Genomic DNA, 19251 nt, shown 5'->3' on the forward strand with positions numbered 1-19251 from the left:
TATAAGAAACTTTTTGAATTAAAGAAAAAAAGATAAGCGTTCTGTTTTACAGCTTCAAATTGGAATAAGAATTAAAGGCTTGCCTGAGCAGTAGTATAATCCAGAGAGAAATGCTTGTACGAGAGAATACTTTTAATATTTATCACAATAAAACAGCAGGCTCATTTGGTTCTTAAATACTCTGCTGGATTTCTTTCCGCCAAAAGTGTAAAAACACGGACACATAAGTCATCTCTTTATTATCCCACGTGAGCGAGCACACACAAGCTTCAAGTATGCCTGAGGAACTAAAATTTGAGCAAAACACATTTGGAATAAAAGCGATTAAAAAAAAAAAAATGCATTAAAAAGAAGAAAAAAGAAGTGAACTGGCATTGCATTTCACAAAAATTCATAGACCAACGCTCAATGATTTTGGAACAATTCACTGTAAAGTGCTAAATGGTTTGAGCTGGAAAAACAAAAAAAACACATGTTCCCTTTTCAAAGATTTCACACACACGCGCACTTTTTCCTCGTCATGTCGGTACCAACCAGAAGACCATGGACCACATTTCATTGATTAGTCCTTTAATTAGAAAAAAAACCTGCTTCCTTATGTTCCTTTAGTTAATGCTAACAGTGGGCGTCGCCCATTACATGATGGCCTCCGATGACGAAGGTGATTGGGTGAGGCGCTGACGATGCTCGCCTCATCCCGCAGGTCCTGAGAATCCACTGCTTTTCCTTGTTGTGCCGTGTTAGGAGGCACCTTGAAAGAGAAAAAAAATAACGGGAAAAAAGGGGAGTGGGGTGTCTAAGCCCCGCCCCTTCCAGCGCCGCTTGTCCGTTAAAAGGAGAACGGCTTAATTCCTCACAGTCTGCGGTTGGGGCCGGGGTCCCCGAGGGGGTCCGGAGCCCCTAGGGGCGGCCGAGGCGCGCTTGGCGGCGGTTTTGCGGCGCGTTTGGTTGGCTGTGGTGGCCGAAGGTTTCCGAGCGGTAGGAGGGAGCCTCCTTTTGGGGCCCCTCCGGGCGGGCCCCCTGTAGCCCCCCGCGCGGGACCTTGCGGCCCCCGCTGGTCACTTGCGGGAGTGCAGCGTGTCCTGGAATTTGGTGCTGGTGTAGCGCAGGTGGAAACCTTTCTTGTTGATTGTGTCGTCTGAGCGGAACTTGATCACGATGGAGTCGCCGGCTGAGTAGATCTCCTCGGGGGGCTTTAGGGGAGAAGGGGACAAAAATGGGGGCAGGAACAAAAGAAAAACATCATAAATCAGTCCCCCAAACTCTCTCAATCGACAGGCAGGAGAACAGCAAATTGTAAAGAGTGATGCAGCCTCTCCCACATGTGTAAATTACACTCGAGTGTCTGTTTTCTTTGTTATTCTCGATTGACCCTCATGTTGGCCCGGAGAGGAATGGGTGCCACACGGCTGTACTTGCCCATGACACTCCACAGTAAATGGTGCCCCTACAATCCTAGAGGTTCAGGACACCAACCATCCAACCGGTCCTTATTTCAAATGACATCTTTGTACTATTTTATACAGCTTACATGGAAATGTGACTAAAAACGTTTCATTTTTTCTCCTGGGAACGATCTAAGCGATTTTACTGTGTTTTTAACAACTAAGTGGTGTGTCATTCGGACCCAAAGACGACAGGAAGATTAAGGGGTGAACTATCACGTTACTGCGCTTCAATGCAGCAAATTGGCAAGAGTATAAATGCGTGATGCCGACTTCCACATTCGTAAATCAAGCTTGAGTGTCAGTCGTCTTTATTGTTCTGGAAGGCCCAAGGAAAAGGGCACTGCTGCTGCTTTTTATTTGCCATTGCTCTGTTTCAACCTATGTTTGTTTGACAATTCTATCAAACAAACAAAAACTTTTTTTTTATTAATTACATTTTTTATCAGGACTGATGTTTTCAGTTGATCTGTGTAGTAAGAGTCTGTCGTTTGCAGTAGTCGGTGGTCTGTACAGCCCTTTGAGACTCCTTGTGATTAAGGGCGTCACAAATAAACATGACTTGACTCCCGTCTATTTTGCCTCGGTAAATTTTTTCGAATCATGTGACCATTCATGATGGTGACTATTGCGCAAAAAGAAAACAAAAAGCGAGAGCTGTGTCACACAGATTTGTCTTTCTGGGTGTTTTGTTATTTGTGGTTGCTGCGATAATGGACTAAATTGCATTCGCCTGTAATTGTTGCTCAAGGATTAAAGGAAACTACAGCCATCTGATATTGATGGCAATGATAGAGAGATAGATAAAGAGATAGATTTGGATTGGTAAGATCTACTGCTGTTTAATTTGGATTTATAAATTAAGGACTTTATTTGTGGTTGCATTAGTCATTAAATTGAGAGTACATTGTAAATATTCAATAAAGAACTAACTGCCAAACCTCCCGTTATGATTTATATGAAAATTGTCAGCAAAAACATGGATTCATTACTAAAAAGACATGTTTCTAGACGTCACTGCAGTGTTTTGTATGTGGATTTGTATGTAGGGGTGAGACAATATGCCTTGATCACGATCCGATTGTATCACTATACAGACGCTCCCCTACTTACGACCATTCGACTTACGAAAAACGGTAGATACGAACATATTTTTTCGGGATGTCGAAAAATATCCGAACATTGCTGTAAGTTAGATTTTGTAATGTGTGCACCTTTTTCAGAGATCAGGGCATTACGGTAGTGCTTCTTTCCGCCGCTACCGGTGTGTGGCGGTGTGAGAGGTCACCCAGCATCCACCCGGAAGAAAATAAATCCGCTTCCTCTTCCTAGTTTGTGTGTAAACATACTGTATTGTATCTCCAGCATGCTAAGAAATTTGGCATTTTTATTGTTTAATATCTTGTGCATCCATTTAATACAGTTGGTTTAAAGTGTAAAGGAGAGGTGCATTGCTTCTTCTAAAAGAAAGTGGAAAAAGAAGGCTTGATGCGGTTGAGAAAATGGTCGGATCGCTTTTTTTAGCCACGTTTTACCACAGAGGAGGACCTCTTGAATCGCATCTTCCAAAAGTAAGTTAAACTCAACTTGATTTATCTTTATAGAGCATATTATTTTACGAAATGTTTATTTTTTTAATACAAAACAATACAGGTTACTTACCTTAAACATACATCCCATAGAAAATGTAGCACTGAAGCAACTTATGAATAAATTTAACTTACGAACGATTGTCCGGAACCTATCTTGTTCGTAAGTAGGGCAGCGTCCGTACCAAGGTGACGATTCGATTTGTATGTCGATAAATTCGATTCTAACGGTATATTTGACAATAACGATTTTAATTTTGTTTCCTAAAAAAACAAGCAACTTAAATTAAACACTTCTTGGACAAAATACTAGTAAAATACTAAATATTTAAAATATAAATCTACAAAAATAACACTACCATAATACTATAATACAAAAAAAAACTACAGAATTGCTGCTGAATACAGCCAAAGTAACATAACAAAAATACAAAATAAATACCACAATAGTAATAATTATATAATTCATGGGTGCCGTTCTTAGTCCTTGTTCAGATTTTTCCATTTCCGTCCCCGCATTTTCACGTACCGGGTATGAAAAATAGATTCTGGGGAGAATAGTCGATTTTAAAAGTCGCCACAAATAAAATCACGATATATACATGAATCGTTTTTTTGGGGGGTCCCACCCTTATTTATATGTGCGTGATTTTCTTAAACATTTACAGAGAGAGATATTACAGGTGAGGATCTTTTTTATCCTGTGTTTTGAGCCAGCTGCTAGGTGCCAGCCGACGAGTTGTGGTGGAAAAACAATGGAGATGAGAAAGAGCGGCCTCATTCTTACCCCGGATCCGCAGTAGCGCCCGAGTCGCGGCGACTTGGTGTCGGCGCCGTCAAAGAGCTCCATGTAGTCGTAGCCGCAGTCGGCTTCCTCTTCGATCTCGAAAGTCTGGAAGATGAGCTCCACGCCGTAACCTTTCTCGGCCGAGATCAGCCACTGGCAGTCCGAAGCGCCCGGGTAGTTGTTGTCCCCGAACTGGGCGTGCGAGAAAAGGTCCTTGGTCTTCACCTCCGCTTTCAGGCGACCGCCGCACTCTTGACACGTTCGAAACGACACAAATTCAAAGTTAGATGATATTTCTTGGAACTCTACCAGTAAAATTTTAACACCCACTTCCTGACCTACGTTATAACCCAATCACAGCGAGGTGAGTGCGCACGGTTGACCCAAGACAGCGGGAGGAGCAGTATGAGTTTGAATGGAGCAAGAGAAGATTTTTATGTTAAGTTGCGTTTTTAAAGTTGCAATTTAGCAAAACTACATGCCCAGCTGTTGTGTGTATTGGTGCACGAAGCGCCCTTTGAATTAAGTGACACTTTTTTTTTTTGCAGAAATTTCAAAAGCACCATAGGAGCCATATTGGTCTGCAGGCCATTAAAAGAAGTGACTGGACTAAGGGTCACTCGGGTCAGGGTGACGCAACACACTCTTCAGTTCAAGAGCAGAGCCCGACAGCTTTCACTGGTTTACCCCTGCCGGACTGCAGAAGTGTGTTACTCAAGGGAAAGTACTATTACTTTGGAAAAATATTATTCGAGAAGAAGAAAAAGCAATCATTTAAATAATGACTTGAGTAAAAGGAAGTGCATGCTGTGCAGATCATCCCCAAAAGAAAAAGAGATGCCTGGCCTAAAGATTGACATTTTAAACAGAAAATTTTACCCCTAGTTCAATGCATTAGCTCAGGAGGTAGAGCGCCTGTCTTGGAATCAAGAGGTCTCAGGTTCGATTCCCGGCTCCTCCATGTTATATTTGGAATCCCTAATGAATCCCTAATGCCCCCAATAAGCAGGTAGGCACCTTGCATGGCTGACTCCCTATTGGTGTGTGAGTGTGTGTGTGTGTGAATGGGTAAGTGTGAAGCACATTGTAAAGCGCTTGAGAAGCGCTATATAAATGCAGACCATTTACCATTTATCTAATACATTTCCCCCAAATTGCGACCTATACATGTTTTTTCCTTCTTCGTTAAGCAGTTTTTGGCTGGTGCAACTTGTACTCCAAAGTAAATGTTCGTTTTGGAAGAGCGACACAGACATACCTGCGCTGTGTGTCGCCTCGAAGCCCTTCTTTTGCACGGAGTTGTCAGAGTAAAAGCGCATGAAAAGCTTATTGCCGCTGGACGTGATGGGCTGCGGCTTTTTAGTGCCGCAGAAGCGGCCTATGGTCTGCGCTTTGCCGTCTTTGCCGTCGAAGACCTCGATGTGGTCGTACGCGCACTCCAGGTGGGCTTCCATGTCGATTTCGTTGAACGCCTGAGCAGAAAATCGCGATCGTGTGATTCTCGACTATCGACGGCGGTACAAGTCGACGATGACGTACGATTTTGATGCGGTGGCCGGGCGTGGTGGTAAGCGCCCACGTGCACGCTTTCTTGCTGGGATATTTATCCGGCCAGTTGGGACTGGTGAGGGTGCCGCTCACGCTGGTCACTGTGTGGTCACAGCCAGCTGCAACCACATAAAAAGAGTCCTATAATCCTTCAAACGGGCGGCACTAAGAGCTCTTTAGGGTGACATTTTGGGACGGGCGTACCTTCTTTGCAGTCGTGCTTGTTCTCGTGTAGCACAAAGCCACTCCTGCACTGGCAACTGTAGCTTCCGAAGGTGTTGACGCACTCGTGCTGGCAGCCGCCGTTTTCTTTGGAGCACTCGTCTTTGTCTGAGGACGCACAACAGAGACATATTTATAAAAAAATAAGCGGAATTATGACTAGAAAAGTACGGAATGATTTTGAGCGTTTCCACAAGCCACACATGAGTGTAAAAAACATAAATGCAAACAAACACAATGCAGCTCAGCATTTTATTAGAAACAAAATGAGAAATCACAAAATTAGATCAAAAATCTATATCGTTTATTTGTGAAAACAAGACAGGATTTATGTTTTGCTGAATATAAAAGATCCAAGCCACTGATTTTTTAATTTTGGGGCCTACTTTGTTTTCTCAATGATCTAATGAAATTAAACATCATTGTGACAGTGAAGTAACATTTTTTAAAAATTTTGCTCATTTGCATTGCAATTTATTTCAAGAAATATTTTTTGTAAAATAAAAAATTAATATTTAAAATTAGCAAGATGAAGTAACATGTATGAGATCATTTTTTGATCACTTTAGCTTGGAACTTTTTTAAGGGTGTCCCCTGTCCACTGCCCGAAGATGGCTGGGATGGGCTCCAGCACCCCCCGCGACCCTACTAAGGATAAGCAGTGCAGATAATGAATATGGTTATTTTAACTAAAATAACAATAACAAAAAAAATAATACTCGAAAGAAACAAAATAATCTGATTTGCTAGGTGGGAAGTAGTTTTGCTCATTTTAAATGTTTTTTTTTTGCCAATTTCATTATATTGAATTTCTTCCTACTGAAAATAACAATAATGCTTATTCATTTTAATTCTAAATAGTGACTAAAATGATCAAATTTATCTTATATTTGATCAAATTGATCATTATAGCAAAGAGGTGTTTTAGCACACATTTATTTTGACTAAAACAATAATAATAAAATTATATGCTAAAAATAATACTTGAAATAAACCAAATGATCTGATTTGACAGTCAACAAATGATGGTGCTCATTTTTAATTTTTAATTATTATTTTTCCTAGTAAAATAACAAAAATATGGTTCATTTCAATTTTTTATTTTTTATAATTTATTTTCCTTCATAGTAAATAGTAAGGTCGTAAAGGTTTTCTCATTTCTTATTTTTTTTCAAAAACATTTGAAATCACAAAACATAATGAATAATGTAATCTAATAAAATATCGCACCAATTGGTTGCTTCATTTTTCTGGAATTATAAATGTTGTTATTTTCATTTATAACAATGTATTGTACATTGTTTACATGTCCATAAGCACAATGTACTGTGCGACTGTCACTGTGAATATGCAAATATTTATTATATATCATTCATATATTTATTTTTAACGTTTTTATTTAATTCTGCACATTTTCACCTTTTTTAATTTGTTTTATTTGCTCGAAAAGGAGGAGCCCTCAGATTTCAATATATGAATAAACACGTAGTGAAAGAGAAAATAAGATGCTAGAAAGAATGTTAGGATACATGGGCGCACGTTTACAAGATAGTGATTGGAAACGGGCCTCAGTTCTAAGTGCATAAGAGCAAAAGTGCAATAAAAATAGTAAGATGACAACAGCATATGAATAGGAAGCCTTTGACTCAACTCACCAGAGAAGAACTGCGCTTTAAATCCCTTCTTGGAAACCGTGTTATCAGACTTAAACTCGATGCGCATGTTGTTGTACTGGGAGGTGATAGCCTCGGGTTTCTCTGCGCCGCAAAACTTCCCGTGCAACCTGGAATCCGCGGAGAGTCCGCTGCGCACCTCCACGTAGTCGTATTTGCACACCTAAAGGCAGGAAATGTGTTATAGAGGCTGCAGAATTTTCGTTGATGTGATCTTACTGGCGCAAAAGTGACGGTGACGAAAGCTAAACAGAACAAACCCACCCAGCGCCGTGAGAAAATACGCCCCATGCTCACGTCATTGCCCTCAGTCTCGAAGACGTCAAAGAGCAGAGTGATGCGGTATTGCGTGGGGGCCACCAGCTGCCAGATGCAGTTCTTATTAGGGGGGTATTCTCTGGGCCAGCCAGGGCTGGTGATGGAGCCGTTCAGCTTGGTGATGAAGCCTCCGCAGGCGGCTGAAAAACAAAGGTAAAAATGCTGGTAAGACTCCTCGTCTTCTTTAAACTTTGAACTATGTGCTGTGACGGTGACACGAAGACCAGGCTGGAATACACGCAGCCAGTTTGTTTACGTTCGGGAAACTCAGGGAGCGGCTAATAGCAGCGCCTACTGCACCGTATTTACGGCTTCATATCCTGAATTGCCTTTGTAACTAGAGGCAATATTCTCCCATTGCAGCCTGGTCATCCTGGAAAGGGGGATTACCTTCTTCATTTTCCTCATGTTGAGCTTTTTGAGTGTTTCCTTGCCCTCATGTAAGTTTAAGATCAGAGGAATGTGTAATAATAGTCTATGGTTTGAAATAATCTGGTCTGTGCAGCCCTTTGAAACTCTTTGTGATTAAGGGCTGTACAAATAAACATGACTTGACTTGGGGACCTGAAACTTTCGTATGTAGCGACATTCGTAAGGAGAGGTTCTACTGTACTCCGAATATGGTGTAAGCTCAGGAAATTGACGCTTGAAAAGGCATATTGCATCTGCGGCAACATTCTTGCCATTTGGCATCAACGCAGAGGTGAAAATTTGGCCTATAAACAAGACCTACCCTCGCAGCTGCGCTTGTCGGCAGCCAGCTCGTATCCTGGATCGCAGGCGCACTTGTAGCTGCCCAGCGTGTTGACGCAGCGTTGCTCACAGCGACCGTTGTCGGGCTTGGAACACTCATCCATCTCTGAAAGACAAAAAAAATGTTGGGAACTTCTCAGATGGGGCCCCTGATTCCAGGAGGCGTCCTCCACACAAGGAGGTTTACACACAGCAGGGTGGCGCAATCGGGGAAAAAAACATGCGGGGGGACCTCTAAACTTGAACACTTCAAAAGTCGGCAAGCAGTATTTATTTTTTTTTAAATTTTTTTTTTAGAAAAAAAATTGTTTTTAATGATTTTGAGATGGAAAAAGCAATAAGCATTGGTGTTAAGAGAGTCCCTTCGAAGGGTATGGAATAGTCAGCAAAGCAAAAAGCTGGAGTTTGAAGTTTCATTGTCAATTTTTTCTTTTTACTTTTTTTTACGTCAAAATGAACCCAAATTGGATCAAGAAATGACCTCTACTCGAATTCAATCTAACTTTCTGTGTTGCTTTGTTCCAAAAGACCCAATTATTTCAGTTGTTCTAAAAACCATCATTCTCAGGAGCGTGAAACTAAATTACCTGAATGTTTTGATTGTTTTAAACAAAATATACAATTCTTAGGGTTTTCAAATAAAATAGCAGGATTTTGGGTAATAACAAATTATTTTTAAGCGTTTAAAAGTTAAAAAAAAAAAATATTTTAGGCTGATTTGTATTTTTTCTTCTTCTTACTTTTAAGGTTGTGGTAAAACCAACCATTTTTTTTACCTGACAAAGCAGCATATAGTTATTAGCAAGTTTTTTTGTATTACTTTTAATAAACTTTGTTTCTTTGGGGAGGATTTGTCCAAATAAAATTACCCAATCTTTGATTTGTACAAGACAACTACATTTGGACGCGTTTTGATTAACAAAACAACCCACTCAAAGATGTAGTATATAAAACCTCTTTTCACCCAAATGGTTGTTTTTTTCTATCCAATTGTTTTCAGAGAACATGACATTTTTAAACATTTTTTGACACAAATAGCATACAGTTATATTCTAAACGTGTTGTAATATTTTAGAATGATTAATTCATATTAATGTGATCAATAAAGTAATTAAAAACCAATTGTTTATTGCAGCCCTCTTTGACTTCCAAGTTTTGCTACCACAGTCACCTCCAACCCAATTGTTCTCTTTATTGTTTTTTTTTTTTCCAATTTTGTAGAATAGTTATTTTTTCCTAGCAATGAAAAATTATTATTATTATTATGTTAGTCATTTTTTTTCCCCTGCAAAAAAAATAAAAGTTTAAATTTAAAAACGATTAAACGAGTACAATTATCAAGCCAAATATGCTTATTTCTCAATAATTTTTACCAGTCTGCATATTTGAAAAAATATTTTGCGATGTACTCCAATTTCCAGTATTTGCAACCAGGAAAAAGGTTTGACCTTTCAGAGTTTCCGATATGTTTTCTCAAGCTAACGTCAAACACATTACTTCCCCGGGCGTTCACAACTATTCAACTCTGACCTTTGAAAAAGTTGGCTGCAAATCCTGCCTTGTTGACGGAACCGTCCGAGACGAATTTCATCCACAGCTGGTTGGAGCTTGTTTTTATGTCATCTGGTTTGTCATAGCCGCAGAAACGTCCCAGCAGCGGGCTGTTTTCAGAGTTGCCGTCACGCACCTCCAGATAGTCGTACGCGCAACTGTCATGTCTCTCGATCTGCGTAACAGAAGGTTTGTTTTCGGGCATGGAAGAGCAAATTTGGGAGCTCTTCTAGGGTGGGGCCTTACTTCAAAGGACTGGAAGGTGAGGCCTACATGGTAGCCTTGAGCTACAGTAACCTTCCACACGCAGCCTTTGTTAGGTCTGTAGTCATCGGGGTAGTTGGGGGACTGGATCTGGCCGCTGTCCTTTTTCACCTCCCCGCCACAAATGGCTGCACGTGAGAGGGAGAAATGGATCAAAATTCGCTTAAGGGATCGACGCGTGCCTTGAGAAAATAAAACGTGCACACTGATCTGGTTTTTGCAATGGGATTAATTAAAGCACTTTGTAAAACACACACACACAAGGTTCAGCGTGGTCAGGGAACAATAGTCGATTCTGAGGGCCGGCCAAAATCTGATTAAAGCGGTATAAAATGGCTGACACATCAGCTGCACGGGTGCCAAGAAAAGGAGGATATTACAGCAGCTTGGGGGAGATATCGCCAAGGTTGAAGTGGAGAGGTTGGCGCTCACCCTCGTAAACGGCGGAGAAACCTTTGCCGACCCAGTTGCTGCTGCTGCGGAACTCGATCCACAGTCGGCTGTCGGTGGAGATGATCGGCTCGGGAAGTTTGTCGCCACAAAATCGGCCTGGGTTGCAAATGTATGACAACAAAAAATGTTTAATGAAAGGAAGATTCACAACAAAACTAAATTGTCTGTTGTTATTGATTAAACGATCTAGTGTACCGGTACATTGTTTAAAACCAGATTATCAGTGGCACATGAGTAGAAACGTACTAAAAAAATGTTTTTAAAAAATTAAAAGAATATTATAAAAATAAATATTTACCGTGCCTATAAACTGGTCAAAGTTGTAAGAGCATCAGTTAAATAGTGCAATAAAACATTGTGGATGACAAAAATAAAAACAAACTAGTTATAACAAATTATATAATTGTGTAATATTTCAATTAACAACTAAAGAAGAGACGAAGTGACAACCAGTTTAATGGTGCTTTTCTCATGACATGACGGTTTGTGTACATTTTCTTGTTGTTAAGTGTCGCTTTAAGTCTCCTCTCATTTAAAAAAGAAAAAATTGTTGTTTACACTTGAAAAAAAAAAACCTCTCCGAATGTCTTTTTAAATTTAAATCTCGGGTCACCAACGTAATGCCTATTGACATCGGAAAGTACACTTGAGTAGCCTGCGGACCTTTTGTGAAAATAGCTCAACAGTGATGGGTCATTGCAATTTTCTAGGAAAATATATATATAATATAATATATTAAAGATATGATCAATGTTTCCCAAATTATTTCCAAGCATAGCCTAGAAACAATATATATATATATATATATATATATATATATATATATATATATCACATATATATGCCATCCATTATCTGCACCGCTTGTCCGCAATAGGGTTGCGGGGGTGCTGGAGCCCATCCCAGCTATCTTCGGGCAGTGGGCAGGGGACACCCTGAACTGGGTGCCAGCTAGTCGCACGCCACACAGAGACAGACAACTCACTCGTCCGTTCACAATTTGGACCGGCCAATTAACTTGACATGCATGTTTTTGGAATGTGGGAAGAAACCGGAGTGCCCGGAGGAAACCCACGCAGGCACAGGGAGAACATGCAAACTCCACACAGGAAGGTTTGATCTGTGCTGCACATGCGCTAACCACTGTGCCGCCGTACATATATCTATATCACTCAGTGCCCAGAAGATGATGTGGTTGACCGAGTCCATTTTGACTCTAATTTTAATAATTATTACCTAGTAAAAACATAGACAACAAAATAATAACATGTTAAGTTTCTATTTTAGAAATGCATATCATACTGTTAGCCCTTTGCCATAATCTGTAACAAAAAATAGCTCTCAGGTTCAAAAGGTTAGGTCACCCTTGTTCCCATTCGTCCATCAATGTCATACTAGAGATTTTTCAAAGAGTGATTGTTATCTAAACCTGACAATATTAAATGGATTCTGGCTTTCATGAAAATAAAACACACAGAACTTTGAAATGAATGTTTGGGGAAATAATACTGTTTTTCATTCTTGTAGAAAAAAAAATCAAACATTTTTTGATTTCACACCAAGAAAACAATTTCTGACCTTACATTAAAAATGTTATGAAGTCACTTTACTTCCAACAGTTTGACATGTTTAGCCGTCAACAGCACTAAACCTGACTCACTATTTTCCTCTCTCCCTCACGCTTTCTCATTCTTTTCTAAATAGATCATAACCATTCTATGGCTTTTTTCCACTGCTAGAGCTCATGCGGGAGTTCAACTCCTAAATAGTGAATAAGGTGCTTGAATTCCATATGGAAAGTGCTTGGAAGTAAATTTGATTGTGATTAAATGACACATGTCAAGTGTAGTTGATGGGGATTCATGTGGAAACCTTATCATAGGCGGACTTGAAACAAAACCAACAAAATAAAAAAGACCTTTGAGCGGCGCCTTTCTCCAATATCCGTCCCTGATTTCCACATGGTCATACCAGCACAGGTGACTCCTGTATAGATCCATGGAGGTGAAGTTCAGAATGATCTTGGAAAACCAAGAGAGGGGGGATTATTTAAACTAAACGGGACAAAGGTCACATAGTGATAAAAGCTCGGAAGAGAGACAGCGATGGTACATAAACAGACACGACCGCGCTTGACTTTTAACGTCAGCTCACCTTTTCTCCTGGCGTGACAGATATTCTCCAGATGCAGTGCATGTAGGCCGAGTATCCGTTGGGGAAACCAGGGGAGGAAAAATTCCCATTGCTCTCCTGGAGGCTGTCCCCACATCCTGTACGCAGGCACAAACACACCATGTTCAGCACGTTAAGACTTTAGTCATGACCACGTGGAACTAAAAATCGTCCCCAGGCTCACACAAATCGAGATGTTTCAATCATAACATTTTAAAAGTCACGTGCGGTGAGGTTCATGGCACGTAAGGGAGCGAACAATTGGCTCGCAAGCGTTCACATTTGGCTTTGATTTAGAGATTTGTTTTGATAACAAAGCCAGCAAGTATGCCTTTTTCTCTGAAACAAGATGGAATAGTCCATTGCAAGAGAAGGGAGGCAGAAGCCAGGACTAAGACTCATGAAGAGTATGTTATCGTGTGATTTGGACTAAGTAATACAGTATTCCCTTGATTATTCCTTATAAAACCAAGAATATTAAGTAATTAAGTATAAGGACCTATACATATTCCTTTTGCTTTATTATTGTATTGTTCTCAGCGAAGGGATGCTGCTGGAAATGTGAATTTCCCTGCAGGGATGAATAAAGTATCTATCTATCTATTTATCTATATAAATACTACAGCGGAAGACAGGGTATTTGTTTATTTGGCACATAGCCAGTTTCCTTCATGCATGATATTTTAATGCCACAAACCACTATGGGACCCATAGTAAAAAAATGATGGATCATGAAAAACTACCTAAAAAAAAATCCTAGTTATGTATTTGTTGATTTCTCCGGGACATTTCAGTTTTAGTTTCTGTTCTCATGGCGAAAATGCTACAGTCCAGATATAGTGGATGATACAGTTGTATCCATCAATATGTAGTGTAAGTCTATGCTGCTGTTAAGTCACATACAACACACTGTGTAAACAGGCGGGACACAGCAATGCTGCTCACTTTTTGAGCAAGAGCAAACAAGCATGGTACTTTGATGATTCTGAAAAATGACATGAACTCTTTAGACGTGTTCTAGATAGATAGATAGAGATAGATAGATACTTTATTCATCCCCACAGGGAAATTCACATTTCCAGCAGCATCCCTTCGCTGAGAACATTACAATAATAAAGCAAAAGGAATACAATATACAAATACCCATTGTGACGTGCTAATACCCACTGTAGTGTGTTGTATAGAGTATTTAAATAGTGCTACATAAAATACACACTGCAATAAAAGTACGGTAATATGCAATGTAGGGGGTGTGGTTTAATGTGGGCCTTTACTCTGCCGGGTGGAGTTAAAGAGCCTCATGGCACGAGGAAGAAAAGATCTCTTCAGTCTGTCCGTGGTACAAGACAGTGACAGCAGTCTGTCGCTGAAGCTGCTCTTCTGTCTGGATATAATGCTGTGTAGTGGATGTGATGAATTGTCCATGATTGACCGCAGCTTTTTCAGTGCCCGTCTCTCTGCTACTGCTGTCAAGCTGTCGAGCTCTGTGCCCACAACAGAGCTCGCTTTCCTCGCCAGTGTTTTTCAACCTTTTTGAGCCAGGGCATGTTTTTTTACATTGGAAAAATTTTGCAGCACACCACTAACCAAAATGTTATAAAATCGGGGCGGCAGTAGCTCAGGAGGTAAAGCGATCGTTTTAGGATTAAGGGATCCCAGTTCGAATCCCGGCTTGTCCGTGTTACATGTCGAAGTGTCCTTGGGTAAGACACTGAACCCCCAGTACCCCCAATAAGCAGGTTAGCGCCTTACATGGCTGCACAGATCACGGCCGCTATTGGGAAATGTGAAGCACAATGTAAAGCGCTTTGGGAAGTCATTGACTTGAAAAGCGCTATATAAATGCAGATCATTTCATTTCATTTCATTTCATTCACATTAAAATGACACTGAACAGTATGTTGAATTACAATGTAATTTATAATAACCCCAGTTTTTACAGCACAGACTCTTGTCAATGACATAATATTTGCAGAAAACGATTCATAAATGTTTTATTGAATTTTAAAAAGTGACATTGGATAATTTCTCACGGCACACCTGACGATCTCTCACGCCACACTAGTGTGTCGCGGCACAGTGGTTGAAAATCACAGTTCTAAAGGATGGACAGGGCACCAGTATGATGCAGCAGGGGTAAACCAGTGAAAGCTGTCAGGCCCTGCTGTTGAACAGAAAGAGTGTGTTGTGTCAACCTGACCCGAGTGACACGGCCGCTTTCTTGCGTGCCGTTTCATCTGGAGGGACGATAGCATGACCAACTTGGGTGCCGAGGTGCTTAACTTGTTAGGGTGTTTGGGCATTTGGGTTGGCCATGGTCCCAAAACAAATTTGTGTGTTTTTTGCTACTTTTTCCCTTTTTTCTTTTCCCTGTTTTGTATATGTGTTTGTCTTGCTGTAGGTCACCCCTCTCGAGGGATATGACCAGGGTAGATAAATAGACATGAACTAAAGTATCCTTTGATTAATGTTTGTATAAGAGTTTTTTTGTATGTCATGTAAGCAATTCATTCAGATTGCTCGAATCAGTGCCCAGTAAACCGAATACAGTTCTCAAAGTACTGGCAGTCTTAAAGGGACACCAGAGTTCTGCGATGTATGCAAATATCCGCAAAGTTATTTGAGAGGAAAAAATTGCGATGCACCAAGGATGCAAAAATCGATGCAACACTAATAATTGCTTCATCCTGAAGGAAACCCAATAAAATCGGCTGTCGTGATTTTTTCAAAAAATTGTGAATTTGGGCTACCAAATGAAAGATCAGGGCCTCATACATCACATGTGAAACAATTGTTCCTAACTTATTTGTTTTTTTGTAAATATAGGCTGGTTTGAGAGCACAAATCAAAGAAAACAAAGGGGTTTGTGATGTATTACTTGAAAGCTATTGCTTATCTCATTTAAATTTTAAGGGCTGATCTAATCGCTGTTCAAATTCAAGCCTTCATGATTAAATCGTTTCAACCACGACTTGAGAGTACTCCTTCGTTAAATTGAGCTATTCTCTTCTGCTTTTTGCTCAAGTTGGTTGGCTTTTGAGAAGCAGCATTGCCAACTGGTGTCTGGAGTTAGTCAGTATAGTATTTGACTGGCTTGATTTTTTCAACAGAGATGGCAAATCAATTTCACGGCACAGTGACATAATAAAAGGTACTTGGCTGCACTTAAAGACTTCAATCGAGAAACAAATATCAAATGTCCGACTGTGGTAACATCATATGCACTTGTCAATTCAAAGGCTCTTAGTGTGGGATTGCGCAATCTGAAGTGTGGCCCTAGATTACTTAACCGTACGTCCCTGTGAACATAAACCAACAATTTCGTATCTGGAACCTCCTGTGATAAATCCACGAGTTCACCATTGAGATGCTTTATCTTAAGCATCCTCAAAAATAAACCTAGCCTTCTATAAATAACCAACTCTCCAGAGTATGTGATACATTATGTACGTGATGGCCGTTGTCAAACTGGCAAATGTTCTTTCAGGCTCTAGGAGGCAAAAACAGCAGGCTTATGCAGTGTTCTCGTTTGCCCGCGACCCTGCGTCCTAGACGCATAATTTTTGCTGGGGACGCATTGTGTCAAATCAACGTGCGTCTCCGGGACGCAACTTTTTTGACACAAAATTGTCATTATTACCCGATTACTTTTTTTTTTTAACAAAGATTTACCGCACTCCAAACTTTTCGTCAGGCAGATCCGCCATTGTTGTTATGGTCTCGCGCCGATCTCGGCAAACGAGATCTCGTTGCTTCGAGATGATGTCATTGTTTTGGTGGTTGTCGAGTGAAAGAGAAGTATGCCTCCGAAAAAACAGTTGGTATTAAGTGCAAATCAACAAAAAATTGGTAATTTCTTCAGTGTCGATAATAAGTCGAAACATAATACAGAAAGTGGTAACAACGGCAATAATTCCGGCACGAAAAAACAGCAAAGAAATTCTTCAGAAGACCGCGAAGGCAAGGAAAACACGTGTTTTGAAGCGAACGATTCGACGAAAGATAAACAAAAGAATACTCCTAACAAGAAAAGGACTTTTCGGCCAAAATGGACTCTATTATATTCCTGGTTACGCTATGAGGAGGATGATAATGGAGGCTACATGTTCTGTGATGCGTGCACCCAGCGTGACAAAAAAAAACTGGATTGCATAAATAATTTCGCAATACGAACTTTCAGAAAAGCACATTGGATCGGCACAACGACATGAAAACCACAAATTAGCTATGGAAATTCCGTTGCTGCAATTGGACATTGAGAAGGCATTACAACTGTGGCGGGACAGCAAACCACGAAGAATATATGAACTGAAAAAAGTGATTAAAACTGCATGAATATATAGACTAATATTTCAGCAATATTATTTTGTATAATGTACAATATTTTTGTGAACTGAAAAATCTGAAGTGATAACAGCTTTGTATTACCAATTAACTGTGATGATTAAAACTGAATGAATATATAGATTTATATATTTATTGTTGTTTATTGTTGTTTGTTGCCGATTTACAATTTCAACCCCGAAAACTCTAAATTTTGGGGACCCATAGATCTCTGTTGGGACCCATAGATTTTTAGCATGCGAGTCCCCGGGACCCATCACTTTTCAGAGGTAAAATGAACACTGCTTATGATGCATTTGTTTAGGTAAAATTATAGATTTTAGATTCGCATCTAAATCTCTTAAATGTTTGCATCCATTGCCGTTTTAACTGCTTCACTTAAAAGAGGGAAAATAAAAAATCTAAGGGTTGTGTAAGTGGGAAAACAAGAACTCCTTCGTGGGTAATAACGGTTAAAATTACAATTGGGGCACACGCAGGGGATGACAATTATTTCCAGGAATGCAACATGAATAGGAGAACCATGACTGTGAAAGGTTTGTTGATTTCCAGGAATGGATCGAAAGGGGTGCGTGATGTTCTTCCCTAAAGACCGTTATTGAGGTAGCTGACGTCGAGCAAACACAGATGTATATATTGTACACTCATCCATATATTTATATATCTCCATATAAGGTTCTAACCGCCTCCGCCAGCTGTTTCGACTTTGAGAGCCATCGCCGTTGTTTGACAGCTCGGCTATCCTGACCTGACCTGTAATTAACTGCATCAGATCTACCCGGCGGACGTCTGTTCCCCATGTACGATCGCTGACACTATCAATTCTGTTTACATGGCAGCGTAAACAAAGCGCTCTGCAAAGCCGGCGATCTTACGTAACCCACTCCACTTTGTTAAGCCATTGTCCTCTCATGACCAGCATGTATCTGCCATGACTTCCTGTGTTTAGACTCCTCCCCACTTGGGAGTCTGGGTTGTTGTATCCAAGAACCCGCACCACATCAAGACGTGGAGGATTGGCTTTTCCCAACCAGTAGGAGAAAGCGGGACAACTGCAGATCTTTCACACATGTGCAAAAATAGACAGTGGGGAGGAGGGGTGGGGGGGGGGTAAAGAGCCCGGAGCAGACTGGATGTGCCATTTTGGTCTTACTGGAGCATTTGTAGAGTTTGCGTGCCTGTGCGATATCCCCTTTGCTGAGTCTGGTTCGCTGGCCAATGGGTGGTCGAACGCCGTTCACATCATAGCGTGGTAAGATGGTGTCCAGGAAGATGCCCCTGCAAAGAGAGGGAGACGTTAGTACCGCGTGACCCTTGGGAGCCCGTTCCAACAGGGACGCAGATTCCGGGATGAACAGACTGTACTGGCCTTTTCCGATTTATGAACGAGTGAGAACAAAGCCTGCTCAGAAATGCAGCGCTCTAATCCAGTTTCAACGTAAGCGGACTTAACTTCTGCAGAATTGTTGGGTGAACCTGCTGACCTGATTCCATTATTTTTGTGCAGATGCTCTGGATCAGGGGTCTCCAACGAGCACCAGGTAGCGAAGTAGCTGAGCAAGGTAGTACATAAAGTAATACTCTTGGAAAAAAAGTAAAGTTTTTGTCCCACCTCCTCAGCATTCCTTTGGGTGTAGCCAAAAATGTTTTTTTTTCATGAAATTATTTCCCTAATTTTTGCTGTGAATCCCTTTCTAAACCACCCAAATTAAGGGAATTTGCGCAAAGTAGGAACAATATCCAGGATAAAGACATTAACTCCTCTACTACATGCATATACATACAGTATATATACAAAACTGTACTACATAGCCCTTCTATCTAATTATATAGATATTCGTATATTTATTTATCGATGTATTGCGAATTGAACAATTTCATTTGATTATTTATTTGTGTATTTGGAAGTGAACAATTTTATTGAATTACGTATTTTGGTTTTGAGGTATCTTAATGGAGATCAGTTATTTTTTATTTTTGAAGCAACCCTTTCATTTTTTTAATCTATCTCGTTAGGGTTATTTATTTAAATACGTTGCCTGATGTAGGAAGCAACACACAGGAAGTGGAGGCTCCCTCAATGCGTGGACAAAAATTTGATCAAAGCCACTCCTGCCATCTAATGGCGATTT

The 19251-nt window shown here is 40.4% G+C and overlaps 1 protein-coding gene across 1 annotated transcript in view; it reads right to left on the reverse strand.

Moving 5' to 3' along the window:
- Positions 1-222: 222 nt before the first annotated feature.
- bmp1a (bone morphogenetic protein 1a) overlaps positions 223-19251 on the reverse strand; it is a 63128-nt gene continuing 44099 nt past the window's right edge. Inside the window, exons 8-21 of the mRNA XM_088336450.1 lie at positions 18273-18397; positions 12758-12873; positions 12522-12624; positions 10583-10699; positions 10133-10278; positions 9866-10061; positions 8316-8441; positions 7562-7722; positions 7247-7427; positions 5574-5699; positions 5361-5488; positions 5080-5293; positions 3822-4072; positions 223-1193 (exon numbers count right to left, since the gene is read on the reverse strand). Coding sequence (XP_088192576.1) covers positions 1059-1193; positions 3822-4072; positions 5080-5293; positions 5361-5488; positions 5574-5699; positions 7247-7427; positions 7562-7722; positions 8316-8441; positions 9866-10061; positions 10133-10278; positions 10583-10699; positions 12522-12624; positions 12758-12873; positions 18273-18397 — 2125 coding nt within the window. The 3' untranslated portion in view covers positions 223-1058. The remainder of the gene's footprint in view (positions 1194-3821; positions 4073-5079; positions 5294-5360; positions 5489-5573; positions 5700-7246; positions 7428-7561; positions 7723-8315; positions 8442-9865; positions 10062-10132; positions 10279-10582; positions 10700-12521; positions 12625-12757; positions 12874-18272; positions 18398-19251) is intronic.

This window comes from Urocampus carinirostris, chromosome 5 (assembly GCF_059441175.1).
Source record: "Urocampus carinirostris isolate Australia breed hairy pipefish chromosome 5, RoL_Ucar_1.0, whole genome shotgun sequence".
Classification (NCBI taxonomy): domain Eukaryota; kingdom Metazoa; phylum Chordata; class Actinopteri; order Syngnathiformes; family Syngnathidae; genus Urocampus; species Urocampus carinirostris.